Source organism: Chlorocebus sabaeus, chromosome 22, assembly GCF_047675955.1.
Source record: "Chlorocebus sabaeus isolate Y175 chromosome 22, mChlSab1.0.hap1, whole genome shotgun sequence".
NCBI lineage: Eukaryota > Metazoa > Chordata > Mammalia > Primates > Cercopithecidae > Chlorocebus > Chlorocebus sabaeus.
The window spans coordinates 19714338-19742302 of NC_132925.1; the positions used below are offsets into that span (position 1 = coordinate 19714338).

A 27965-nucleotide genomic window follows, 5' to 3' on the forward strand; every position below is an offset into this window, starting at 1 on the left:
TTTATGTCCTTGCTTTGCTCACACATTATTAGCGTAGGTTGTTAGAAGCAGCCAGGCCACATCTTCAACACTTTGCTGCTTAGAAATTTCTTCTACCAATACCCTAAATCATCACTCTCAAGTTCAAAGTTCCACAGATCCCTAGGGCAGGGGTAAAATACCACCAGGTTCTTTGCTAACACATAACAAAAATAACCTTTGCTCCAGTTCCCAATAAATTTCTCACTTTCATCTGAGATCTCGTTACCCTGGACCTCATTGTCCATATCATTAACAGCATTTTGGTCATAACAGTTTAACAAGTCTCCGAGAAGTTCCAAATTTTCCCTCATCTTCCTGTCTTCTTCTGAGCCCACCAAATTGTCCAAACCTCTGCCTGCTACCCAGTTCCAAAGCCGACTCCACATTTTCAGGTATCTTTATAGCAATGCCCTACTCTTCAGTACCAATTTTCTGAATTAGTCTGTTCTTGCACTGCTATCAAGAAATACCTGAGACTGGGTAATCTACAAAGAAAAGAGATTTAATTGATTCACAGTTCTGCAGGCTGTACAGAAGCATTAGGGCATCAGCTTCTGGGACGGCCTCAGGGATCTCCCAGAGGGGTAACAATTGCTACCATTTAGTGACTGCCAACCATGTGCCACAAACTGCTTTAAATGTTTTTATGTATTGACTTAGTTACTCCTCATAATAACTCTATTATTAGCTCCATTTTACAGCTAAAGAAATGAAGGCACTGGGCATGGTGGCTCACACTGGTAATCTCAGCACTTTGGGAGGTTACCAAGGCATGAGGATCACCTAAGCCCTGGAGTTTGAGACCAGCGTGGGTAACACAGTGAGATCCTGTCTCTACAAAAATATATTTAAAAATTAGCCAGTGTGGTGGTGCGCACCTGTAGTACCAGCTACTTAGGAGGCTGGGGAGGAAGGATCCCTTGAGCCTGGGAGTTCAAGCCTTTAGTGAGCTATGATTGTGCCTGCACTCAAGCCTAGGTGACAGAGTGAGACCTTGGAAAAAGAAAAAAAAAGAAAGAGAGAGACAGAGAGAGGGAGAGAGGGAGACAGAGAGAGAGAGAGAGAGAGAGAGAGAGAGAGAGAAGAAAAGGACAGAAAAGAAAAGAAAAGAAGAGAAAAGAAAAGAAACAGTGATATAGTAACTTGTCCAAGATCTAACAAATGACAATGCCAGGATTTTAAAGTATATATCTGGCTTCATAGTCCACACTCTCAGGTATTATGCCAGATTGCCTCCTCAAGGAAGGAGAGACACGTTCTTAGCTATCTAAGAAGCAAACAACTGCCAGTGAGGGTTCAGGAAATGACAGGGCTCTCAGCTGTTTCTTGATTATTATGCTTACCAGAGACAACAGAAATAGTCAGTTACAAAAAGACTATGGCAGATGTTACGGTGACATTCCCATCCCTTAGAACATATAAAGGCAGCAGGCTTTGAAAAGGAAAGGGACCTACCTCACACTTATTAGGAAGACTAGTATCAAAACAAACAAAAACCAGATAATAACAAGTGTTGGCAAGGATGCGGAGAAACTGGAACCCTTGTGCACTGCTGCTGGGGAATGTAAAACTGGACCACTATGAAACAGTATGGTAATTTCTCAAAAAAATTAAAAATCGAGTTACTATATGATAAGCATTTCTACTTTTGGGTATATACCCAGAAAAATTGAAAGCATGAACTCAGACATACATGTGTATATTCATGTTCATAGCAGCATTATTCACAATATCTAAAAGGTGGAATTAACCCAAGTGGCCACTAATAGATGAATGAATAAACAAAATGTGTCTTATAATGCAAAGGACTATTGTTCAGCCCTAAAAAGGAAGAAAATTTTGACACATGCTATAACATGGACGAATCTTGAGGACATCATGCCAGTCACAAAAGAACAAATATTGTATGACTGTACTTATATGCAGTACCCAGATTAGTCAAATTCATAGAGGTAACAAGTAGAATGGTGGTTGCCAGTGGCTGGAGTGAGGGGAGTTTTTGTATAATGGGCACAGAGTTTCAGTTTTGCAAGATAAAAAGAGTTCTGAGGATGAATGGTGGTGATGGTTGCACAGCAATGTGAATGTACTTAATGCCACTGAACTAAACTGTACTTAATACACTTAAAAATGGTTAAGATAATACATTTTATATTATGTATCATTTACAATTTCAAAAAATGATGTCAAAAAGTTAAACTAAAGGTGAACTATTTTCAATAGGAATAAACCATAGGAGGCAATTGGAAATGACTTATAGCAGCCTCCCTTACCTCCAAGTTCACTGCACTTCTCACCAAATGCACCAGGGGCCTAAGCAGCAGCATTTTGGTGGTCCAAAAACCACAAGTCCCAGCTCTCCCAGGAAAGCTTCTGCAGACCATTATGGAAACTCTCCCTTTCTGTGCCTCCTCTACTTCAGTGGATATTACCTCGTAGAGACCTTAAGACCTGGCTGCTGGATGCAGATGCTCTGCCTTCACCCATTAACTTCGAAGTACAAACCCAGATGACTGGATTTCTTTTTCCTCAGACCCAAATATGCAATCCGCATGCCAATTCTCTCATTACACAAGCAAAGTTAATCATCAGGTTTTTCTTCACCTAAATGAGAAGATCTTTACAGAGCCCATACATACTCACGATATAAGATTAGAAAAAGGAAACTTTAATTCAGCCATCTGACCTCAGCAGGCCCGGTCTGGAGAAGGAAGGAAAATCCACTGCTAATCTAGGCAGGGACCAATAAAGGAATATGGTTTTGGCAGCTTGCAGGTCCCTAAGAAACAAGGTCTCCCTCTCGTGGCCATGATAGAAACAGCAGTTCAGCAAGCAGGTTTCAGCCACATTTTTTTCTCACAGGAATTCTGTTATGTCAGGCATTCAGAGAGGTCATAGTGGGAATGGCTAGCCTCTGCTTCATGAAGTCTTGGACCACAGCTTGGGATCAATCAACAGCTGATGACTGGAATCACCTGGAGGAATCTTTATTTATAGGTCTGGCTGTAGGTGCTGCCCGTCAGCAGGGACCTTAGCTGAGCTGTGGGCCAGAATACCTACACGTGTTCTTTCCACAGGGTTTCTCTGTGTGGGCTACTTTGAGCTTTCTCACAGAGTGATGCCTGGGTTCCAAGCGAGCATCCCAAGGGAGCAAGGTGGAAATGCGCAGAATTTTTGGGATCTAGCTTCAGAAGTCACACAACATCATTTCTACCACGTTCTCTTGGTTGACATGATAAAGTTCTGCCCAGGTTCAAGGAAAGGGAACACAGATCCCACCACTCAGTGGGAGAATGGTCAAGGTCAGATTGCAAGAAGAGTATGTGAGATGGAGGATATTGGCGGCCATCTTTGAAAAATACAATCTACCGCATTGTCTACCTGGTTGGTCAGTGCTTCACTTGTAGTGGATACTCTTTGGCGGAAACACACCTATGCCACAAAGATACACACACTTTATGCCCACTCCTTTAGGTCCCTCACAGGCCTCTTCCTCAGGTCTCTTTATTACTGAACTTCAAATATTCTACCTTAGAGACCTTTCACCCAATCAACTATACCATTCACTGTTGCTCAAGCCCCTACATTTATACTGACCTCAGACTATTTTCTCCGTTCAAAGGAGATGAATGCATGTATTGAAGCTCTGCCCACCAGGATTCTGTTCATTTCTGTCCTTTAGGGTTCCTCCCTGAGTGGGACCACAGTGCAGTAGCAATCCATTTTCAGTTCTACCAACATACCAAGCTTAACCAGTTTTGAGTATTTTCCTCCAACATTATCAGCTAGTCATAGAGAATAACCCAGAGGACATAGGTGTGAGCTGAGAAACACAAAAGGCTCTGGGCCAACTGTTCATGTATCTTGCGACTTTTGGACTTGCTTAGATGTGCTCCCATGTATACCATTTCTGTTGTTCAGTGGATTGTTGCTGTGAGCACCCAACCTTACAATAGCCAGTTCCTGAAGGGCAGTTCTGGTCATATAATCATTTGATAGTCCATAGTCAAGTGCCTGTTTCTGCTAGGACTCAACATTTTGCTCACAGCTGCTTTTCAAATAGTTTGGCTGAAGAAGGCAAAGCTGTACTAGAAAACCCTTGAGGCAGGCACCGTGATTCTCTCTTTAGGATCTGCCAGAGATTCCATACAGCATCATTATCTATCACCCAGCACCTTTGGATCTGCCATGTCATTATGGCCTGAGTGGCAGGGCTGCTTGTGGCATAGCCTAGACTTGCTGCTGAGCACTCCCTTCTCTTGACCCTATGCAAAAATGGCAGCCTTTTGAGTCACCCGATAAATGAGTAAGAACACTATTTCCAAATGTGGCATAGGCTATCTGCACAAAATACTGTTTCTCTTAGTGGAAGATGAGAGATACAAAAAATTTTCCTTTACATTGAAGGGGATTCCCAGGTATGCCTCAGATCACCAAACTCCTAAAAATATAATCATTGTTCCAGGTGCCTGAACATTTGTAATTTCTCTCACCCTTTGGCATGCATGTATTTTACTAGGGCATCCAGAATACTTGCCATTACCTGCTCTCTAGATCCAATTAACACTATGTCATCAATACAATGGATCAATGTTTTGTTTTGAGAAAAAAACAGAGTCTTTTTGAACTATATGATGATGGAGAGCAGGAGAGTTAACCAGCCCTGAGAATGTTAACAGAAAAATATCCACAGCCTTGAGTTAATCTGAACTCAATCTGCCCAGGTGAATACAATTGCTTTTGATCTTCTTTCCTCACAGATTGAACTGAACATATTTGCTAGATCAAAATCACATACGAAGTGCTAGCGGCGGTGTTAATCGATTCAACCAAAAATACATTATCTGTTATAGCTTCTCTGATTAGGGATACCATTTGATTCAGTTTACAGTAGTCTACTATTATTTGCCATGGTCCACCTGGCTTCGAAGGGATCATATTGGTTAACTGAACTCCTTAGTCACCATTAGTCTTTCAAGTTGGCATTAATCTCTGCAATTTCACTGGAATGAGGTATGGCCTCTGATTTATTATCTTTGCCAAGGAGTAAGGGAGAGGGATACAGTTTCAGGGACTTCCACTAGGTCCTTCCTACCATAACGGTTCATACTTGATTGGTCAGAGGACCAAGGTAATGGTTTTATTAGCTACTATCACAATTATGCACACGGCAACTGGGGAATGACCATAAGTTTATGGACCCATGACAGCCAGTGTGAAACAGATTAGAAAACGTATCCTATCACCCAGCCACCGCATGCCCCATTCTAAAAGGGGTTTATGGTGCACCTTAGATTCCCTGGTATTGATGTAGTTCACCCTGTATCTGACAGCCCTTGAAAGAGCTAGGAATTCCCAATTTCTCCAGTGTATGGTTCCTCTGAAAAAATGCCCATAGGTTCCTGTGGAAAAAGTATGGGTAAATACCATATATATTTGTGGTGTTGCAAGGGGTCTTCCTCAGGGGGATCCAGATTCTTTTTAATTGATGAGCTCTGGGTTTCCAAACTGGCTTACATCTGGAAACCCGTCCAGAGATCATACTATTCCATTTTGGCAGTTGACATGTGCCTTCTGTTCACCAGCTCAAGTTCACTGTTATTGCTGTTGTATAATTCAATCAACACTTTCATTAGCTTTCTACCTATCTTGCCCCTAAAAATATCATAGTCTATGGAACACCACAGATATCCTGAATATCAAGGATCTCTGACTGTAATTACATCCATTTTGCTTCCGATGATTCCGTGCTGCCAAATGCCTTTGCTATTCTAGGATTCTATGGTACCTATTGATACTAGAGCATCTCCTGCTGTCATTTCTAGCCTGCACAGGACAGTCGCCATTAAGACTCTCAGCCAAGTTGGTGCTCAATCACTACTGCAATCTTATTGCTTTAGCAGAAAGATTGTCCTCTGGCCCTCCCAGGGGACACAGTGAGCTGACAGGTTCTTTGGTCTTAAAAAACAAATACATTCTAAAAAAAAGTCCAGGGCTCTGAGCCTTCTGACTCTTTCCCTAATAACTTGCCAAGGCAGTTCTGACATCTCCATCTCATTTACCATACATCACCACTGTGCCTAAGCTTCAAGTTACCTCACAAAATTGTTGGTTCTTGCTGACATAGAGAAAACCTATAGCTTTTCTCATGAATAAGTAATTTTCTCTTGTAGTAAGCACTATACTTTCCACCCCATCTATGCTGAGATTTAACGCTAGTTCTTGGTGAAGAGGAAATTTAGAGAGGTGAAAGCAGATCCTAAGACAACAAAAGCATCATGTTTGTGAGGTGCTCAGAGACGGAAGCTATCAGCATGATGGAAATGGCCAATCACAGCTGCAGAGGAGCTCAGACACGGGTCAAAGGAAAATGGAGCAGGTTATCAACAGTATTGCTTCAAAGTCATAATGAAAGAAGAGGGTGGTACTAAAAAAAAGAGGATTTTAATAGAATCCAAATCTTTACATACATACAAATACATGTAAATCTTTACATACACATACACATCTTTCCAGGAAATTCCACCAAGCAACCAGAATTGAGAACCACTGTCCTAAATTATTGGGTTTCAAAATTCATGGAGAAAATAGAAGTCACAAGACAGGAATAGCTTCATCGTCCTGCCATCTCAGGAATCTTCTTAAAATGAAGTGACCCTGCTTCTATCAGATGGCATCTCCTGCATGTGTCTCTGAATTTCCATCTGTTTCCCCTTTGCAAGAACCTGACTCTTGCAATTATCCCCCTTTCCTTGACTCTCAGCAGTGCACCCTTGTCTCTGGACTACTCTTCTCTCTTGATTCGAAGGGATCATATTTGCCTCGCTCTCCTCCTCCATCTGACTATTTTCTCCTGGCTCTTTGGCCTCTCCTCCTCCACCTGACATCTAAATAGTGGAAGCCCAGGAACTCTTTTCTGCTCTCTACACTGTCTCTCTAAGTAATCTCATCCAGTCCCACTTCTCTTCATTTCCATTTCTACTATCAAATTCCAAGACACTGCTATCTCGCTTTGATGACTGCAAGAGCCTCCAACCCAGTCTTTCTGTTTGTACTATTCCTACACATCACCCCAGCTTAAAAAACATAAGCAGATCTCACGGCCTAAAAATTGCCCAATGGTTTCCTGCTTGAAATCCTTATGATTGCTGAGAGGCTCTTTCAGGTATGGCCCCCATCTACTTCTCCATCCTCATCTCTTGCCACAGTCCTCCACTAACCCTCCCACCTAGGTCACAATTGCTATGTAGTTCCTTTATAGCACTTTTATCTTTTAGCTGAACTTATCATTTTTATCTGAATTTATTCGGTCTCCAGCCCACCCATGCCAGGTGGGAAGCTCTGCTCAAATCCATTATCCATCCTGCACAGTAATACCAATTTAGCTTTCCTAAAACAATACTTCCAGAATGTCCTTTGCCTCTAATAACAATGATAAAAATCCAGAATTCTTGGTCTGATACTCAAGATCAAGACATGGAGTTGGAAGAGACCACAGGATACATGAAATCTCTCCCCTTTATTTTACAGACTCACAAAGAAAGGCCCAGTAAAGTTTAATAACCTATTCAAAGCAACATTCCAATCTTTCTGCCAAGGAACTATTATTTACCCTATCCATTTTTGCCCACAGACATCCATGGTCAAGTGCTACCTCCCAGTTCACCTTTAAACACTGATAATACTCATTCAGATACTGAACAGTAAGAGGGAGCAGAAAAAGACCTAATAGTTATTTCAGCCTGAGCTTCCCTGTGTTAGATGATACGATCAGATACTGGAGAGTATGGTTTAACAATACACTGATTTATAAACCAGGATGCCTATTCACTAATAACCAATTCACTAATAACAAATAGAACAGAAATGAATGCTACAACTTAGGTTGGCTATTCAATATAATCTGGGGTCAGTAAACTTATTTCTGTAAAGTTAGAGCAAATACATGAGGGAATAAATAATAATAAATAGTACATATATGAGGGCTACAGTCTCTGCTGCGTATCTTTCTTTACCTTTTTTTTTTTTTTTTTTTTTTTGGTTGTTTTGTTCTGTTTCTTACAATGCTTTAAAAATGTAAAAAACGGCTGAACACAGTGGCTTAGGGTCTCTAATACCAACACTTTGGGAGTGGGAGGAGACTGCTTGAAGCCAGGTGTTTAAGACCAGCCTGGGCAGCAAAATGAAACACGGTCTCCACAAAAAACAACAAAAAGAACAACAAAATAACCAAGCATGGTGGCACGTGCCTGTAGTCCCAGCTACTTGGGAGGCTGAGGCGAGGTGGAATATAATGTAAGACCATTCATAGTTCATGGTACTGAACAGGCATCAGTGCCCATTGATGCATAAACGTTCCATAATTTAGTATTGCCAGACTTCTTCTTTTTTATTTTTATTTTTTTGAGATGGAGTTTCCCTTTTGTCAGCCAGGCTGGAGTGCAATGGCACCATCTCGGCTCACTGCAACCTCCACTTCTCGGGTTTAAGCGATTCTCCTGCCTCAGCCTCTCAAGTAGCTGGGATTACAGGCGCCCGCCACCATGCCCGGCTAATTTTGTATTTTCAATAGAGATGGGTTTCGCCATTTTGGCCAGGCTAGTCTGGAACTCCTGACCTCAGGTGATCCACCCACCTTGGCCTCCCAAAGTGTTGGAATTACAGGCGTGAGCCACCGCGCCCGGCCCATACTTCTTAATTTTGTGATTTATTGCCTGAAAAACCGTCTCGCTGTGGTGTTTTTTGTATTTCCCAGATTAATAATCAGACTGAATATATTTTCATATTTATTAGCCATAGCACTTCCTCCTCCACACGAAAATCTCCTGTCATCTACATTTCTTCACAAAAGTCACATTGCTTTTGATCTTTATAGATTATTTTACATTTGCCATATTTATACATAATATCTTCCCTTTTGGGGCATTTAGAGAGTGCTGACAAAGTCTAGGCAACAACGAATTTATAAAACACCTATGAGCTGGGTGCACACGGGGTAATTTTCCACATATGCCTAATCCCGTCCTCATCAGATTAAGTTTCCCTGTCTTGTCATTTCTGAAGATGTATCCTATTAGAAGTCTAGCCCTTTATTCTTACACATTACACTTCCACTACTGTAGGGTGACATCTGAATGGACTCATCTTACTATTCCATGCATAGTACCAGGCACGTTGCGTGCTTTTAATACATTTTGTATAATTTTTACCTCTGTGTTTGACGTCCTGAAAAATACCGTCCACAATGACTTCACAGGTAGCCCCAACACTCGGTGCCCAGCGCGTTTCCCTAGTCCCTCCCTGCCACTTCACGTTGGGAATGGGACAAGAGGCACTGTGGGTCTCTTACCTATAGTTACGAAGCAACGGGCTCCCTTATTACTTCGTTTCCCAAATAGGGGGTGGGATACACAACCGAGGGAGTATGGGCAAAACAACTTTCAGGTCTTTGGCCACTTGCGTCTTCCTGTGGGCGAGCCTTTCCAGACCAATTACATTTTCTTTACTCATATTGCATAAATAGCAGAACTACATTTACTACAAAGCCCAGACATTCATGGTCATGGATCCTTGTGCATGTTTTCCAAGAGCAAACTGTACAAACACATAATCTCTGAAACACTGACGCACAAGCGAAAACACATGCACGTGTTTGTGTCTTCTCCCGCGGCCCAAGTTCTTTGAAACTGAGCGGAGAAAAATCGTCTTCGCATCGCATCTCACACTTTCGACACAATCTTATCGGGAAACAGAACACCTAAACAAAAATTTTTAAAATACATTTTTCAAAAACGATGACAATTCCTTTCGTCTTATGTTCCTTTTTGTCTTTAAGCTTTGGAGAGATTTATTTTGCGTTTCCAAACTGCTTCTGCCTGTCGGCGCCTGTGTGGAAACTGCGACGAGTCTGGAAGTAGCTGCCGGAGAGGCGGGGCGGAGGTGTGACGTCATCGCCGCGGGGCGGAGGCGACAGTGTCTAGCCGGGGCTCCGCGTGTAGCTACGCGGACAGAACTGGCTTTGAGACCGCGTGATTGTCCGCAGCTGGCCGCCTCCCCGTGGTGTTCAGCCCACGTCGAGTCCTGAGCTGAGATGGCAGACGATCTCGGAGACGAGTGGTGGGAGAACCAGCCAACTGGAGCAGACAGCAGCCCAGGTACCCACTCTGTGCCCGCGCCCCTACGGGGCCTCTCCCGGAGCCCTTCCGTGCGCCTCAGCCCTGATCGCTTCTGGCGGTCGCGGTGTCAGCCCGACAGGGACGCGCACAGCCGTGGGAGCGCGCAAGCATCTCGGGGAAAGTGGTGCAAGAGACTTTTTAACACGTGAAAAAGACAACGTGACATTAACTCAGATCTGTCTGCCAGCCAGGAAGGATCCTTTCCCAAGCTTTCTCTTTTCATTATTTCTTGAGAATGGATAAGACAGTTTTTGTGACGAGAAGCAACTTTGTGTGATGGGTAAGGGTGACCCATGAACTGCTTCAATTCAGGGTTACCCTTCAGACTGAGGTCAGAATAGGGGTTACTGCTTCAGACTGCTTCCATTCAAATCACGACTGCAGTATTCTGATACTGTTTAGCCTCCTTTTTCTCATGTGTAAAATAATGATAACAATAATGTCTACTTCATAAAGTTGTGAAGATTAAGTGAAGGTAGTACAGTAATGCACTTTAGCACGGTGCTTGACATAGATGTGCGGTAAATATAAGTTACTGTATTTCTTGTGGTCATGATCCTTATCATGTAATTTGGAATATTAGAACTGGAAGGAGGCTTAAATAGAGATCATCCTTTGAACTCACTTATTTTACAGATGAGAAACGTAACCTAAAGATGTCAAGTAACTTGACAAGTTCACAAAGCTAACTCCTTTGAGAAACAATACTAGAATTCAGTTAACACAATTTGAATAGTTTCTGCTATGCTTTGCTATGTTTACCAACTCCTGATGGGCATTTTATCCCCAAGTAGAGTAGCATTAAGTAACCCCCCATGTCAGGCTGGCCTTGAACTTTTTAAGTTCCATCACACCTACCATGCAATTATTGGTTGGTTGGTTGGTTTTTATCACTCCTCAAGGTCTGTCTCTCTTCTCTACAAGAGAAGACAGGTCCAAAGTTGGATTCATACTTCTGTCATCCACAGGGCCCTGCATGTTAGACACTTGATACCTATTTGCTGCAAACAGTCTTGAAATACTAGTTGTGAAATATCCATTAAAAATAACCAACTTTAGTGGTTACATTGTTTCCAGAAGGTCAAGCCTTCAGGTACAAACTAAGCAGATGTCATTTTTAAAAAGGTAGCCAATACAATATTTCCTTGATTAAACTTCCTGACTCTTTTGCAGCCCTGTGGTGTTCCACATTTACTTTAATAACTACCCCTCCCAACTCAGGTGTTAAAAAGCTCTATTTTATGATATGACTGAAGACCAATAGTGGCCATTTAAGAAATAGTTGAATTCTGTTTGAGTGGTAAAGGGGATCTCAATTCTTGGTTCTAGTCCTCACTAGCTGTGTGACTTTCAAGTTATTTATCCCTTGGAAGACAGGCAATCAACATGTTTTGAGTATCTATTATGTGACAAATGTCTCATAAATATGAATTGATTTAGCCTTCATAACATCCCTAAAAGGTAAGTATTCTCTTCGTTTGTATAGGTGGAGAAACAGAAAAAAGTTAAGGCGTGTTCTTAGGAACACACATGGAAGAAGAGGTCTGGGAAGAGTTAAGTGTGATTAATTTTGAAAGTCATACTTTTCCCACTACTACTATGTGACTTCTCTGGGCTTTTGTATCATAATCTGTAAAGAGCCCTTAAAGATCATCTTTTTTAGGGTTTTACCAACCAACAGTTTTAAACACTGAATCTAGTAAAACTTTAAATTGCTACAGCCTCCTTCATCTAAGTTGCCAGAATTCCCATGAAGACATGGTGTTGGAGTGCCTAAGATTCCTCTACTTTTTAAATTCCTTCTAGCCATAAGACTAAGCCTTTTTTTTTTTTTTTTTTTTTTTGAAACAAAGTCTTGCTCTTGTTCCCCAGGCTGGAGTGCAATGGCGCGATCTTAGCTCACTGCAACCACCACCTCCTGGGTTCACGCAATTCTCCTGCCTCAGCCTCCCGAGTAGCTGGGATTACAGGAGTCTGCCATCACGCCTGGCTAATTTTTGTGTTTTTAGTAGAGGTGGGGTTTCACCATGTTGGCCAGGCTGGTCTCGAACTCCTGACCTGAAGTGGTCTGCCCGCATTGGCCTCCCAGAGTGCTGGGGTTACAGGTGTGAACCAGCGCACCCGGCCAAGAGTAAGCTTTGAAAATTGCTGACATTAAATTTATCAGAGGCCTTTGCTTTGTTTGCTGCTCCTAAGCAAAGTAAGTATATGCATTTGTTTGAAATCTCCTTGATTATTCACTGGCAATTTGCCTAACTGTAATCTGTACACTGTTTCTAATTCAAAAGGAATCACAGCTGAACCATTTCAGATTTCCTGATTCTTCTTATGTTGATGGGATCTAGCCTTGATCCTAGAGCACAAGGCTTACTTACCTGGCTGCCTTCTTGAAGTCTTAAGTTATTTGACAGGGATGTCAGATGTATTCAATTGTTATTTCAGCCTAAAATATGTGAATTATGTTTTGTTTCAAAAGTCGAAGGAGAAATAATACGTTAAATCAGAGAAAGGAAAGATAGTTGTATTGGTGCTTTTATTCCTATTGTGAATTATGCTACCTGCCTATAAAAAAAAACATCTTTCGCTATCACGTGTTCCCACTTCACATCCATGGTAGCAAGGCAGTGGAACATTTCAGTCACTTACAAATACTTGTTGGTTATACATGGTTTATAACATGTAATGTAGCTGTCTGTTTGTTGTCTGTCTAAGGAACTGTACTATTTTTTGGCTGTTCTCTCGTCTTCTTGGATGTGGTATGTAACATGAAGTTTTTATGGCTCTTTAAAACCTGTCATTTTTGTGCTGGAGTCCTGCATTGCACTGGAGCTCACCATGGGTCCTGGCACTTAATTGGTGTTTGGTGGATGTTAGCAGAATAAATACGTGTGTGTATGCGTGTTACCTGCTACAGAGTATGTAGGTAGACATATAATTTCTCATCCAATCTAGAAACTTTTGTGAGTGGAAGGCTATGAATTTAGAATTTTGCAGGAACTCTCCTGGTCCGTAGGGGATGTCTGATCACACCATTGGTGGCAGTTGGAGTCATGACCCAACATAAGGCAGCTGGGAGTTGCAGTGCGGAGTGTGCAGCCCAGGATGCCTTAGGCATAAGACCCCAGGAATCATCTAATGGCATCTAATATTTGATTTATTTCCTTATTCCCTGTAAACCTTCAGAAACTGTTTGAAGTGACTTATAGTAAGTAATACATTCAGTAGAATAATGATTTGAAAATATTAATGCTGAAATGAGTAGATACAATGCCTGAGATTTTAATGTAGTTGACCAGTCTGGGTACTTTCTCAGTGTGAAGGTGAAAACTGAGAGAATGTCAATTATAGCATGGATTTTGTGACTTATGGAAGAAAGTCGAGAGATTCTGCAGTTCAAAATGTCACTTGAGGGCCTGTCATCCCAGCACTTTGGGAGGCCAAGGCGGGCAGATCACCTGAGTCCAGGAATTTGAGACCAACCTGGCCAACATGGAGAAAACCTGTCTCTACTAAAAAGACAAAAATTAGCCAGGTGTGGTGGTAGGCACTTGTAGTCCCAGCTACTCAGGAGGCTGAGGCAGGAGAATCACTGGAACCCAGGAGGCGGAACTTGCAGCAAGCCAAGATCGCACCACTGCACTCCTGCCTGTGCTACAGAGTGAGACTCTGTCTCAAAAAAAAAAGAAAGAAAGAAAAGAAAAAAGAAAATGTTACTTGATCATTTACTTACAGAAGATGAGGAGAATACTGATTGCTTTCCCTTTTTATTTCCATGATATACCTATTAAATTACCAAGTCGAGTACCCAGTAGGCAGCTAAGTATGTGAGTCTGGAGCTCCAGGGCCAGATCCAGGCTGAGATGCAGATTTAGGAATAACTGGCATACAGATAGCTTATTTTTAAAAAGCATATTCTTAGCAGTCTGTAACATTGAGCCTCCATGTCTTTTAAGGAGGGTCTTTCATATGCTTCCCCAACTCATTCTGAATCTTTGATGCCATCTCTTCCCAAGCATCTAACTAGAAAACTGAAGTTTTAAGACACTTCTGTGTACAATGCCAGGAGACTGCAGGTGATCATACCACCTTGTGGCCGGGCGCAGTGGCTCACGCCTGTAATCCCTACACTTTGGGAGGCCAAGGCAGGTGGATCACCTGAGGTCAGGAGTTCGAGATAAGCCTGGCCAACGTGATGAAACACTGTCTCTACTAAAAATACAAAAAATTAGCTGGGCTTGGTGGCACGCACCTGTAATCCCAGCTACTCAAGAGGCTGAGGCAGGAGAATTGCTTGAACCCAGGAGGCGGAGGTTGCAGTGAGCTGAGATCGTTCCACTGCACTCCAGCCTAGGCAATGACAGCAAGACTCCATCTCAAAGTAATAATAATAATAATAATAATAATACCAGCTGGCATTTGTTGAGCACTTACTACCTGCCAGGTACTGATTTCATTGTTTTACACGTTCTAGTTAGTTTAATCTTCGTAAGTACACCAGGGGTAGTTACTGTTGTTATCTTTACTGATGAGGAAGTTGAGACACTGAGAAATTAAGTGATTTACCTAATACTATTTAATTTACTTTACCCAATGCTATCTATTTAATTGGTAAATGGGGGAGCTGTGATTCATATGCAGGCAGTCTGAAACCAGAGCCTGTGTGCTTATATTTCGCATTCTAATTATCAGTGGTAAGTATCTCATCTCTAAAGGAATAATCTGTCGTCGGTTTAAAGAGACTCATAATTTAGAAACTCTTTTGTTTATATATCATTATCAAATTGTGTCTATTAGTCTTCCAAAGTTTACACTGGTTACTTGGAGCTACAAATAAGCAGCTTTTCCATTTGGGCTTTGAGAACCATTTCTGCCAGTAACTCAAATCTGATCCTGGAGCTCAAGGCTTAACATATATAGCTGCCTTCTTTAAATCTTTAGTTATTTAATAGGGATGTCAAATGTAAACAAGACCCAACTACTGAATTACTCTCCAAACCTGCTTTTTCTCCAGACTTTCCTGTCTCCATAAATTAAACCACCAACTATCCAATTTCACAAAGGCCTAGCAGTATTCTGATTTATTTGTTTATTTTTTTCACCCCTATATCTCATCTATCAAGTCCTGTTGTCACTACCTCCAAAACATATCCTGAATCTTTCTTTGCGTTTTTCTTCTCTCTGCCTCCATTGGAGTATATGTTGCCTTAGCCACTGCAGTAAGCTTCTAACAGGGCTCAGAGTTTCTACCTTGTCCCTCACTCACCAGCTAAAGGTCTTTTTAAAAGAAGTCAAGCCATTCTCCTGCTTAAACCCTCCAACAGCTTTTTCCCTGGCACATAGAATGAAATTTAGCTTACTTACCATGGCTGGTGGCCACCAGGTCTTCTACTATTTACTCACCTATAGTTTATGCTGTCCCAGCCTTCATTCTGTTCCTCAGTAGGCCACACTCATTCTGTCTTAGCCCTTTGCGTTAGCTGTTTCTTTCTTTCTGTCCTGTCCTTCTGATTGGCTTTCTTTGTTTTTTTTTTTTTTTTTGAAATGGAGTCTCGCCCTGTCGCCCAGGCTGGAGTACAATGGCATGATCTCAGCTCCTGGGTTCAAACGATTCTCCTGCCTCAGCCTTCCAAGTAGCTGGGATTACAGGCGCCTGCCACCATGCCCAGCTAATTTTTGTATATTTAGTAGAGACGTGGTTTCACGATGTTGGCCAGGCTGGTCTCAAACTTCTGACCTCTTGTTCCTCCCGCCTCGGCCTCCCAAAGTGCTGGGATTACAGGCATGAGCCACCAGGCCCGGCCAGCTGGCTCTGTCTTAACATTAAGTACTTAGTTCAAACATCACCTACTCAGAGCGGCACTTCCTGATCAGGCAGTCTAGAGTAACTAGGTACTCTATTACATTATCATAATATCTATTAAATTATTATGTTATTGTAATCCTCAGCAGAGCCCTTAGCACCAACTACTATTTTTCCTTGTTAAATTATCACTTTTTCCCAACACTAGACTGTAAGAGCTCCATGTGAGTGGGTATTTTGTTTGTCTTGTTTGCTTTAGCTTCAGGGCCTAGAGTAGTATCTGGGTACAGAGTAGGCACTCATTAAGTATTTGTTAGTTAACTAATTAGTTCTTAATATTTCATAGTCACACCTTGAAGACCTCAACCTAGGAGATCTTTATCAGAAGGACCTCAATCTGCTAGCACAGTTGTCAAACTCCTGTCCAGGCTTTTGACAGATTTGGCAAATGCCACTTTTCTCTTTTCAAAATTACATTAGTAGTCCTTGTAAAACTGTGTCTTACTAACATTTTATTGTAACCATATTTGGATTTAATTATATAAATTACCTTTGGAAAGAGGACAACAGACTCTTTGTAAATAAGCCTGTAATTTTTACTGGTGACAACTTTTGTCACCTAGAATCTATGTGCTTATTCTTTTTGAGATTGCTGAAATGAGCTTTGTAAATATTTTCGTTGTAATATCATTTTATGGTATATTCTTCAAATTATATTGCTTTATCCATGCTGAATTCCTTCTGGAAATGGAGTAGGGGAGCACCTTGGATCTTTTCTTTAAACCCAAATACCCAGGCTTTTTTTTTGTTTTGTGTTTTTTCTTTTTTCACACTGAAGTTAAACCTTTACAGTATTAGTTTTACATATAGACAGTCATGCATTGTAGATGTTGTAAGGCATTGTCTCTACATATAAAATTCAGACTTGGAATATTTATAGGCGATGTTAATAACACACAAAAGAGGATCGACTTCTGGGCATGTTGTTTTCAAAATCATTTGTCAAGCTCTCGTGCTTAGCCTTGTTTTAGACACTGTACCAGAATTAGAGGGAAAAACATAATCAGCTTATATTATAGGATTTACACATTGATGTGGTTCAGTCAAAATGCAGGTAGTATTGACAGATATTCAAGGGCAAAACACAGGGGCAAGATGAATTTAAAAGGCAAGGGGAAGGAAAGAAGAAAGAGGAGGGAGAAAAATGACTATGTTATTTGTCATTGTTCTACACTTGAAGGCTGTAACAGATGGACCCTTAGATAACCTTCATGGTCTGGTTTAATTTACTGCATATAATTTCTGCAATTCTTGCAAATGATTAAATGAGTGGTTTTTGACAACAATTATGAACATTTAAAGGTGGAGATTTATGCATATTTCCCTAAATTGCATGTCAGGTAGTTCCTGCTGTAATTTTGCTAAATGTTCATGAATCTCTTGAAAAATACTACTGATAAATGTGGAAAGCCTATACATAACTTCCATTTCTTCCGTCAGATTCAATAATAATATGTTATTTTGTGGCACAAACCTTTTTTTTTTTTTTTTGAGACAGAGTTTTGCTCTTGTCCCCCAGGCTGGAGTGCAATGGCGCAATCTTGGCACACTGCAACCTCTACCTTCTGGGTTCAAGCGATTCTCCTGCCTCAGCCTCCCAAGTAACTGGGACTACAGGCACGTGCCACCACGCCTGGCTAATTTTTTTATTTTTAGTAGTGAGGGGGTTTCACTGTGTTAGGCAGGATGGTCTCGATCTCCTGTCCTCATGATTCGCCTGCCTCGGCCTCCCAAATTGCTAGGATTACAGGTGTGAGCCACAGAGCCCGGCCTGACACAAATCTTTTATCTGTTGTTCATCTGATGTTCTTTAGTTGAACACTTCAGATACATTCATAAAATTATACATTTTACTAAATATATCACAGCTTGAAATATAGTTTCCCCATTTTTATAAGATTTCATAGAGTTCTTAATTGATTTTTAAATGGCTAATATTGCTTATAAAAATTAGTTGATGAAGCTCTTAAATTCTTATTTCTGAGTTCCTTGTTCTAGTTCATACTAGACCAGAGGTCAGCAAACTTTTTTCATATAAATCCAGATAATAAATATTTTAGGTTTTGCAGGCCCAGTCATCACTGTCATAACTCTGCTGTTGCAGTGGAAAAGCAGTCATAGAAAATAAATATGTAAACGAATGAGTATGGCTGTGTGCCAGTAAAACTTTATTTATGGACAACAACATTTGAATTTTATGTAATTTTCACGTCACAAAATCGTCTTATTTTGATTGTTTTTCAACATTCATAGTGGGTCAAATTTGGCCTGTGAACCACAGTTTGCAAACCCTGCCCCAGACTCAGTCACATCCTGAATTGTATGTCACCTGTCTTCAGGAGAAGACATTTGAGACAAATCCAGAGAGAATTGTGTTATTCTATTACTTAGTAATTATCAGCCATGTATTAGACCAGTCACATGTCTGTTAAAATCAGATATTTGATTCTAAAAAATCTCAAGATTAGTTCAGAAACCTTGACAGTAAATAAGTGAAGGACCAGGAAAATACTTCAGCTTGAAAGTATCAGGTTGTTGACATTTTTGTTACAAATTGGATTTGTTTTCACTCACTTGGATTTTTATCTGCTTACTTTAAAACATTTCATCAAGTGAAATCACTCTAGAATTATTAGGTCAGCTTCTATTTTCATTGTTCGTCAGAGGCCACACTTTTGCGGAAACAGGATGCTCAGGAGGCAGAATTCTTTATGTTTCAGTTGTGTTACATATAGGTCAGACATTACTGTTTTGAACTCCAAATAGTATTCTCACTTTTTAGTTGTATTTGCATTTTTATTACATTATTATTACATATTGCTTGAAATAAGCATGGTTTTTGGTTGTTAATCCTTTTGTTAAAATATAACTTTATTTATTATTATTATTTTGAGACAGAGTCTCACTCTGTCACCAAGGCTAGAGTGCAGTGGCGTGATCTTGGCCCACTGCACCCTCTGCCTCCCAGACTCAAGTGATTCTCATGCCTCAGCCTCCCGAGTAGCTGGGATTACAGTCATGCACCACCAACCTCAGCTAATTTTTGTGTTTTTAATAGAGATGGAGTTTTGCCATGTTGACCAGACTGGCCTCAAACTCCTGCCCTCATGTGATCTGCCCACCTTGGCCTCCCAAAGTTCTGGGATTACAGGTGTGAGTCACCACACCTGGCCAATATAACTTTACTTTGAAGACTTTTGTCTTAATGGGATTAGAACTGCTTTACCAATGAAAGATGAGTTTCTGCTGGTTCCCATAGAAGTGTCGACATTTTTCTACCGCATTTTTTTGGAGGGGACGGAGTTTTGCTCTTGTTGCCCAGGCTGGAGTGCAGTGGCGTGATCTCAGCTCACTGCAACCTCAGCCTCCTGGGTTCAAGCAGATTCTCCTGCTTCAGCCTCCCGAGTACCTAGGATTAGAGGCATGTGCCACCATGCCTGACTAATTTTGCATTTTTAGTAGAGACGAGGTTTCTCTGTGTTGGTCGATCTGGTCTCAAACTCCCGACCTCAGGTGATCCACCCACCTTGGCCTCCCAAAGTGCTGGAATTACAGGCGTGAGCCACCACGCCTGGCTTCCACCCACATTTTTTAGTAGTTTGTATACTATCTTGTCCCTCTTTCCCAAAGTGCTGGAATTACAGGCGTGAGCCACCGTGCCCGGCTTCCACTCAAATTTTTTAGTAGTTTGTATACTATCTGGTCCCTCTTTTTGTGCTTCCTCTTAAACTTAGGCCAGCTTGGATAAAAATGTACTTTAGGGAGTCTCCTGACATGGGAGAAAACAATTTTGAAATCTTCAATACACAACATGTTTTGTGCTTCTCTTCAGAGTAAAATTTCTCCCAAGACATTTTGTTTTTCTGGGACTATTGTTAGTGCATATTGTTTTTCCTGTTTATGCTTCTTTTCAACCTTTTTGGTTTTTACTATAGGGATTCCAATGGGTTTTTTTCTATTGGCATAATTACCAATGTTGCATGTCACCTGGGCATAACTACTTTTCCTAATCCTGTCATACACCATTGCTATCTCTTAGCGTATTTTCTCAAGTGAGAAAATGTCTTGACTGAATGACCTTCTCTTCTTCATTTACTCATTCTCTATTCACTCAAGATTTATCAAATACCTGCTGTATGTCAGGCACAGTACTAAACACTCTGTACATACATTTTTTTTTTTTTATGTTAGCGCTTCATCACCCCACCTTTTTTTTTTTTTTTTTTTACAAACAAGATGTTGCTCTGTCCGTCAGACTGGAGTGCAGTGGTGTGATCATGCTCACTGGAGCCTCGGACTTGTGGGCTCAAACAGTCCTCTTGCCTCTGCCTCCTAAGTAGCTAGGACTACAGGTGTGCACCACCACACCTGGCTTTTTCTTTCTTTTTGGAGAGACAAAGTCTTGCCAAGACTGGTCTTGAGCTCCTGACCTCAAGCAGTCCTCTCACCTCAGCCTCCCAAAGTGCTGGGGTTACTGGTGTGAGCCATCATACCCAGTCTTCACCTTCTTTTGCAGTCCATCCCCTTCTACTGTTCTTTTCCTGCTTTCCTTTCACTTAGACTTTTCCACTTCAGGCTTTTAATTAATTTGACCTCGCCCTACTGCCGTCTGCCACTTGCCTGCTGGGACTGCTGCCCATCATCCCTCTCAATGCTGCCCATCATCCCTCTCAATGCGCCCATCATCCCTCTCAATGCTGCCCATCATCCCTCTCAATGCACCCATCATCCTTCTCAATGCACCCATCATCCCTCTCAATGCACCCATCATCCCTCTCAATGCTGCCCATCATCCCTCTCAATGCTGCCCATCATCCCTCTCAATGCACCCATCATCCCTCTCAATGCTGCCCATCATCCTTCTCAATGCACCCATCATCCCTCTCAATGCTGCCCATCATCCCTCTCAATGCTGCCCATCATCCCTCTCAATGCTGCCCATCATCCTTCTCAATGCACCCATCATCCCTCTCAATGCTGCCCATCATCCCTCTCAATGCTGCCCATCATCCCTCTCAATGCTGCCCATCATCCTTCTCAATGCGCCCATCATCCCTCTCAATGCTGCCCATCATCCCTCTCAATGTGCCCATCATCCCTCTCAATGCACCCATCATCCTTCTCAATGCGCCCATCATCCCTCTCAATGTGCCCATCATCCTTCTCAATGTGCCCATCATCCCTCTCAATGTGCCCATCATCCCTCTCAATGCTGCCCATCATCCTTCTCAATGCTGCCCATCATCCCTCTCAATGTGCCCATCATCCCTCTCAATGCACCCATCATCCCTCTCAATGCTGCCCATCATCCCTCTCAATGCTGCCCATCATCCCTCTCAATGTGCCCATCATCCCTCTCAATGCTGCCCATCATCCCTCTCAATGCTGCCCATCATCCCTCTCAATGCACTCATCATCCCTCTCAATGCACCCATCATCCCTCTCAATGCTGCCCATCATCCCTCTCAATGCTGCCCATCATCCCTCTCAATGCACCCATCATCCCTCTCAATGCTGCCCATCATCCCTCTCAGTGCTGCCCATCATCCCTCTCAATGCTGCCCATCATCCCTCTCAATGCTGCCCAGGCCTCTAGCTCTTCCTCCTCCTTGAAATTGCAGGGGCCTGGGGGTGTTTGTACAGTGGCGTTAGTGCAATGAGGCGGACCTAGTTAGATAAGTATGGGGAATGGCAGTTCCTTTGCTCTTGCTCTGCTGGCTCCAACCCAGGACACCTGGCTAAAGCAGTCCTTAACCATGAGGATTTCTTCTGGGGTCATGCTTCCAGTTTTTAGTGAAGGATCACAAAAAATATTTAGTGTCGTTCCATTGATTTTTTTTTCCCCCCTCGATTGAAGCTTTTTGAAATGTTTTTTGAATGGCCTTTTGTGTCAAACATGCCTTGTCTTAAAATGTCCTGTATTACTCTGTCCTGTATTACTCACCTTTCTCTCAATTCAATGAGAGAGTTTTCAGTGTGATGAAAAGAATTACTTTAGCTTTCTGCCAGGAGACTGTGTCTGACCTTATAGAATTCAACATTTTGTCTCAATAGTTGGGCATGTTCATAGCTTATCGGAACTGGAAGGGACCTGAGGAATTATTTCACTTTCCTGTTTTACATATGGAAACTCAAGGCTTAGATTGATGAATGCAAAGCTCGGTGTCACATGAGTGAAAATCTAGGATTGGAATTTGAGTCTCCTAACCCCAAGCTTTTGTTGAATCAACTGATTTTGTATAGTGTTTGTTCAGGGAAGAGATATGAATAAACAGTGTCCTATGAGATGATAAATTGTGTATTTTTTCGAGCACCTGGAACATTGATTCATCTCTCCCTAAAAGATCTCCATGTTACTGACCTTTGATTCAGATATGTCCTTATTGCTATTGAAAGCAACAATACCAATCTAAAATTTTTGTTAGTTTTTCAAGCCTAGCAATGTGATTCTGAGGCCTGGTTTATACAGAAGGGGAAACATACTGGAAAAATGGGATAGGAGACTAAGTGTCAGTGGTAAGGTATGCTCACTACACTGGTGATTGGCAGATATTCTACACAAAGGACATATTCGGCTGTTACCCACTTTTGTTATGCTTTTCCTCCTTGGAACTAAGAATTGTCACTTTTTTTCCTCCTAGTCATAAAGAAATCATAGTTTTAGACCTTAAAGTGTGATTTTAATTGTCCTGTCACCTTGATGGAAATAATCTGATTTTCTTGACTCAGATTAGGAATTTTTGCTATCACCTTTTCTTAGCAAAATATGATTAATTAGCAAAGTTCTATAGAATGAATAATTACGTCTGTGTTCATCAGAAAACTCTTGAATTGTTCTAGTGAATTTAGTCCTATATCAGGGTGACTGTAGATGGTCCATCTTTGGGTTAGATATATGAGATATATGTAGGATGAGGAAATGGGTAGATTTGGGTTTAGGCCTGTGAGCGTGTGTATGTGCATATACACATATAGAAGTAAAATAATTGTAGATGTGCTGCTTTTTTTGGGATGATCTTCATCAGGTCCACCAAGCTGCTTCACCGTTTCCTGGAGAGATGGTCCTTTGACCTTTCATAGTGGTAATTTTAGCTTTCCACATATTTCTGTAGATGAATGTATCCAGGCAGTGCATTGGTGTGAGTTACCTTCTCCCTCCCATGTGGAGGAAAGTGTTGGAGGTGACAGTTCTTACGATGTGTAGCTTCTCACAGCCGTTTTTGTAAATAGGCTTATCCATAGGCACTGTGGGGGCTTTAGTGGAAATCTTGGTGATGCCTGTAGGTTTTGGTTTAGGGATCCGTGTTGGGATTCTCTGCTTGCATACCTCCTTGATCTTGAATTAAACAAGAGAACAAAAGGTAATTAATGGTACAGTTGGTGGAGAAGCAGTCACTTCCAGCCTCCTTAGACTCCATCGTTTAGGACATGGAGTCAGTTTGGAGGATTTGGCTTTGAAAGTACCAGTTTCTGGGGATATATCAGATTAAAGATTGTCAGGTTGAAGAAAACAATGTCAGGAAGTAATCTGGTGTGTGTTGAATATGTGCTGTGTGCACAGTTCTTGATAAAGATAGTGGTAGATATGGAGATTAATAGATATTTGGCAATCACAGTGTAGTGAGACATAAACAAGAGTAGTGTCCCAAATTAATCTCAGCAAAGAGCCATGAGATTGCCAGAGCAAGGTTAATTTCAAATGAGATTGTCTTTAAGAGTGCTTCATGAAGAATATAGCATTTGACTTGGGACTTTAGACTTTTAGAAGTTTTCACAGTATGAGTTTGGTGGGATGGGCAGCTCCAATGATGATTAGGGGAACAGCTTGGTAGTATGTATCAAGAACCTTATGAATCTTTTCTAGGATGTAGAGAGGCAGGCAAGGATATTTGATTTTAGCATTGTTTATAACAATGAAAAATGGACAGCTAAATGGATAGTATGTGTTAAATGAATTATAGTATAATTATGACAATATGCTATGTTAGTGAGGCCAAAGCATCAGGAGAATGTTTACTTAGAAATGTTAAAAGTAGAATTTAAAACTGTGTACATGCTTTAATTATTTACACATGAAAAGAAAATACCAAAAGAAAATGCACCCATGCTATTGGTGGTTAACCCTGATTAGTGGACTTTTTATTTTTATTACATTTTCTGTGTTCTCCACATATTTTATAGTAAATATGCTATGAGAAAAAGCAACACTGAATTGTTTTAAGAGATAAGAAAGGAAGGAAACAACTCAGAGATCAGGACATTTCTGTGAACAACTGTATTATCCAAGCCATGAGCAGTAGAAGGTGCAGTTGAAGTCAGTGACGGACTAATCAAGTCTGCTAATATTGTGACTGTAGCATTAATAATAGCCTTCCCAACATAGGTTTCTGTGATGTCCTGTAACTTTATCAAGATTTAGATTGGTTCTCCAATTTAGGGTACAAAAATGTATGTTGGGATCCTTTTTAAATTGTAGATTTCTGAATCTTACCCTATACATTGTAATTCACTGGTTTGTGGATAGGTCCAGGAATGCACATTTTTAATAAACTCTCAGAGTGATTTCTTTGACTCAGGTGGTCGGCCTACCACACTTGGAAAAGTACTGCCATAATTGAACTTCCTTTAAATGTAAGCTTTATGTTTTCTTCACCTGGAACTCTGGCCTACCTGGGTATGCATAGTTCAATACTATGAAAGGCCAGGACAGATTGGTATGACACACAGTATTGGTGGATCTCGGTTTTTTTGAGCAACACTGATATGTGTTGGTGAAGAAAGTGTGTCTTGGAATGGTGGTCACTGATAACTTTCAGGCCCAGCTGACTGAAAGTTACTGGGCTACTACTACTTGTTTCCACACCATTGATGTGCAAGCTTTTGTTTTTTAGGTGACTCTTAATTTCATTACATAGTTTTTACCTCTAGATGGCAGCAAAGGCTTGTTATTTTATCAGAACAACCCCAATTGTCATTACCAAATCTTAAAAAAAAAAAAAATGAGCCTAGGGCAGTGGCTCTCGCCTGTAAGCCCAGCACTTTGCAAGGCCGAGGTGGGCGAATCACTTGAGGTTGGTTGTTTAAGACCAGCCTGGGCAACATAGTGAAACCCTGTTCCTACTGAAAATACAAAACAGCCGGGCGTCGCGGCGCGCTCCTGTAATCCCAGCTACTTGGGAGGCTGAGGCAGGAGAATCACTTGAACCCGCGAGGCGGAGGTTGCAGTGAGCCGAGATCGCAGCATTGCACTCCAGCCTGGGCCACAGAGCCAGACTCTGTCTCAAAAAAAAAAAAAAAAAAAGTGTTTTGTTTTTGTTTTGTTTTTTTTTTCTTGGACATGTTTCAGTAAATGAGGTATGGAGCATTAAAATGTGTCATCTCTTGGATCATTTTTATACAGCATTATGTCAAATAGCTCCAAGAAAGTTTTGTCCAAATTTGTAATGCATATTACAAGAGAACTCCATGCATCTAGCTCTTTTAAAAAGACCACACAGTGAATGTTCTACTCAGAGTTGGAGGCTCCTGGGTTTCATCAGAAAGCAGATGTCCTGGAGGAGATTAAGCAAGTTGGAAAGCTCATTCATAGAAGAAAACGATTTTTTAAAAAACGCTTAACCCAGTTCAACATGAAGACTGGGATTTGGAATGGATTAAAAGTCTGAAGGATGTTGAGTTCAATGAGGCAGAAGAAGTGGTTCCACCTAGGGAGCAGTAGAAAGAAGAGGAGTATATTTGTGGAATATATTAAATTTCAAAGGTGCTGGTTTGTTTTATCCATAGATTCTCAAAAGAAAACTAGCAATCGGCCGGGCGCGGTGGCTCACGCCTGTAATCCCAGCACTTTGGGAGGCCGAGGCGGGCGGATCACGAGGTCAGGAGATGGAGACCATCTGGCTAACACGGTGAAACCCTGTCTCTACTAAAAATGCAAAAAATTAGCCGGGCGTGGTGGCGGCGCCTGTAGTGCCAGCTACTTGGGAGACTGAGGCAGGAGAACAGCGGGAACCCGGGAGGCGGAGCTTGCAGTGAGCGGAGATCACGCCACTGCACTCCAGCCTGGGTGACAGAGCAAGATTCCATATGAAAAAAGAAAAGAAAAACAGGAGAAAAGAAAAGAGGAAGGGAGGAAGGGAAGAAGGAAAAAGACTTAGCAATCTAGAAGACTCCCTGTTTATAGAGAGTCCTTAGGAGGCATTGAGTCATAATGATCAAAAGAAGTATGGAAAGGTGAAGTGTTTTCAGTTGTATTCAAAGTCTCAGTTCGATAGCCCAATTTCTACACGACTCTCTTGTTCTTTCACATTATCATGGAGCGCAAATGTACCAGAACAAAATCAACGTTTATGGAGAAACTATCAGATCTCAGACGGCTGGAGTCAGGATGTTTCATTTTCTGTAAATGAAATTAATTTTGTAAGTGCTTTGAACTTTTTGAACTGTATTGGCAACATGTTGTGTAGAAAGCAGTGTTTTCTCAGGAGTGGTCCTGACTCCAGGGACTGCATCACACTTTAGCTCTAGAGGTTGAGAAGTTGAAGACTCCCAGAGACCTCTGGTCATTTTGATATGTGGTAATTGAGGTGGCGTGGGACGGTGGTTGGATTCAGGGCTGCTTACTCCCTTGGGGACTCAGCTGTGGAATGCTTGGCCAAGGCCATGTGTTATCAGAATTGACAGTGTTTTTGTAGTTTTGTTTTTATCTCAGTGTTTAATGGGAAAGTATATAAGTAATGATGATGGATATGGTGATGAAAAGGAGGAAGTGCTAAACTGAAGAAAAATATATTTGAAATATGATTGCCTTCTTTTCTTTTGTCTTTTATATTATTTGACAAATCACTGCTAATTTATGGGGAGTGGTGGAATGGAAATAAGAGATAATCTGGCAGCTAGCCCAAAATTTCATAATGATGCTTTGGCTTTTTTCTCTTGATTTTCTCAGAGCTCCCCCATTAAACAATAAAACTTATCAGTACAAGTTTTACACTTTATACAGGAAAGGGTCTTTCAAAGGGAAGCCCTTTGATTTGATTAGCTCATTCTCATTAGCCTCTTATGAGAGATCATTTGGTTTTAAATAGTGTTCCACTGCTGTGGTTTATATTAAAGAGTTGTCCAGTATCTGATGCAAAGGTTAGAGTAAATAGGTGCCTTTATTCTATAATGTATCATGATTTGTGGTTGTACCTAGTCAGCTCCCAATCTCTCTTTCTGTGGAAATTATTCATTCGGCAGTGGGGGCAATCCAAGAATAAACATTGAAATAAAGTTTTCAAAATCCCTCCAAACCCCGTTGCCCCCACTTTGTGTCAGACCAAGCATCAGATGTAGCAATACTTTGTTAAAATAAAATATACTAACCTTTAATACTTGTCTTCCTCATTTGTCCTCTTTTTATCCGTCTGTGAACTTTTTTCCTTTTACCTCAGCTTTTCTTTTTTTGTATCCTTTCCTCCCTCCCCTCTCCTATTTCTTCCTCATTTCTTCATTTGCACCCATTTAATTGTTTTAGTCATTCTCAGGCTTACATCTTATAACAGCCTTTGGGTAGTATCTACAGCACAAGCAGTGGAGCCATTCTTCATTCTAGTTTTGGCACTAACTTGCTGTGTCTCTTTGAGCAAACACTTTACCCATGTAAACCTCAGTTTCCTCATTTGTAATCTTCATCTGGGGATTAAAATACCTACTTGTAAGTTTTCTTTGGGGAGTAGAGACATTGTGTAGTAAAGTCCCTGGCCCATCTAAAGTTTCGGGTAAGTGTTAGTCGTTCCTGTTGTGATCATCATCGTCATCATCTTTGTCTTTTTCCTTATATCACTTCTTAAGATGCCTATTTCTTGGTCATAATCCTAACTTCTTTGATGGTTTTTACCTTTCTTGTTTTCCTGCTTTATCTCTTAACT

At 41.3% G+C, this 27965-nt stretch overlaps 2 protein-coding genes across 3 annotated transcripts in view; one reads left to right on the forward strand and one right to left on the reverse strand.

Annotated features, from left to right (window-relative positions):
• Window positions 1-9962: 9962 nt before the first annotated feature.
• CMSS1 (cms1 ribosomal small subunit homolog) overlaps window positions 9963-27965 on the forward strand; it is a 371215-nt gene continuing 353212 nt past the window's right edge. Inside the window, exon 1 of one of the 2 annotated variants that reach the window (XM_038003237.2) lies at window positions 9963-10175. Coding sequence is in view for 1 of the 2 variants with exons in the window: in XM_007986072.3 (XP_007984263.1) it covers window positions 10112-10175 (64 nt within the window). In the remaining variant the exon portion in view is untranslated. The remainder of the gene's footprint in view (window positions 10176-27965) is intronic. The other variant, XM_007986072.3, reaches the window with a different exon arrangement.
• The window catches only part of FILIP1L (filamin A interacting protein 1 like), a 102022-nt gene continuing 96480 nt past the window's right edge, over window positions 22424-27965 (reverse strand). Inside the window, exon 5 of the mRNA XM_007986068.3 lies at window positions 22424-23392. Coding sequence (XP_007984259.3) covers window positions 23201-23392 — 192 coding nt within the window. The 3' untranslated portion in view covers window positions 22424-23200. The remainder of the gene's footprint in view (window positions 23393-27965) is intronic.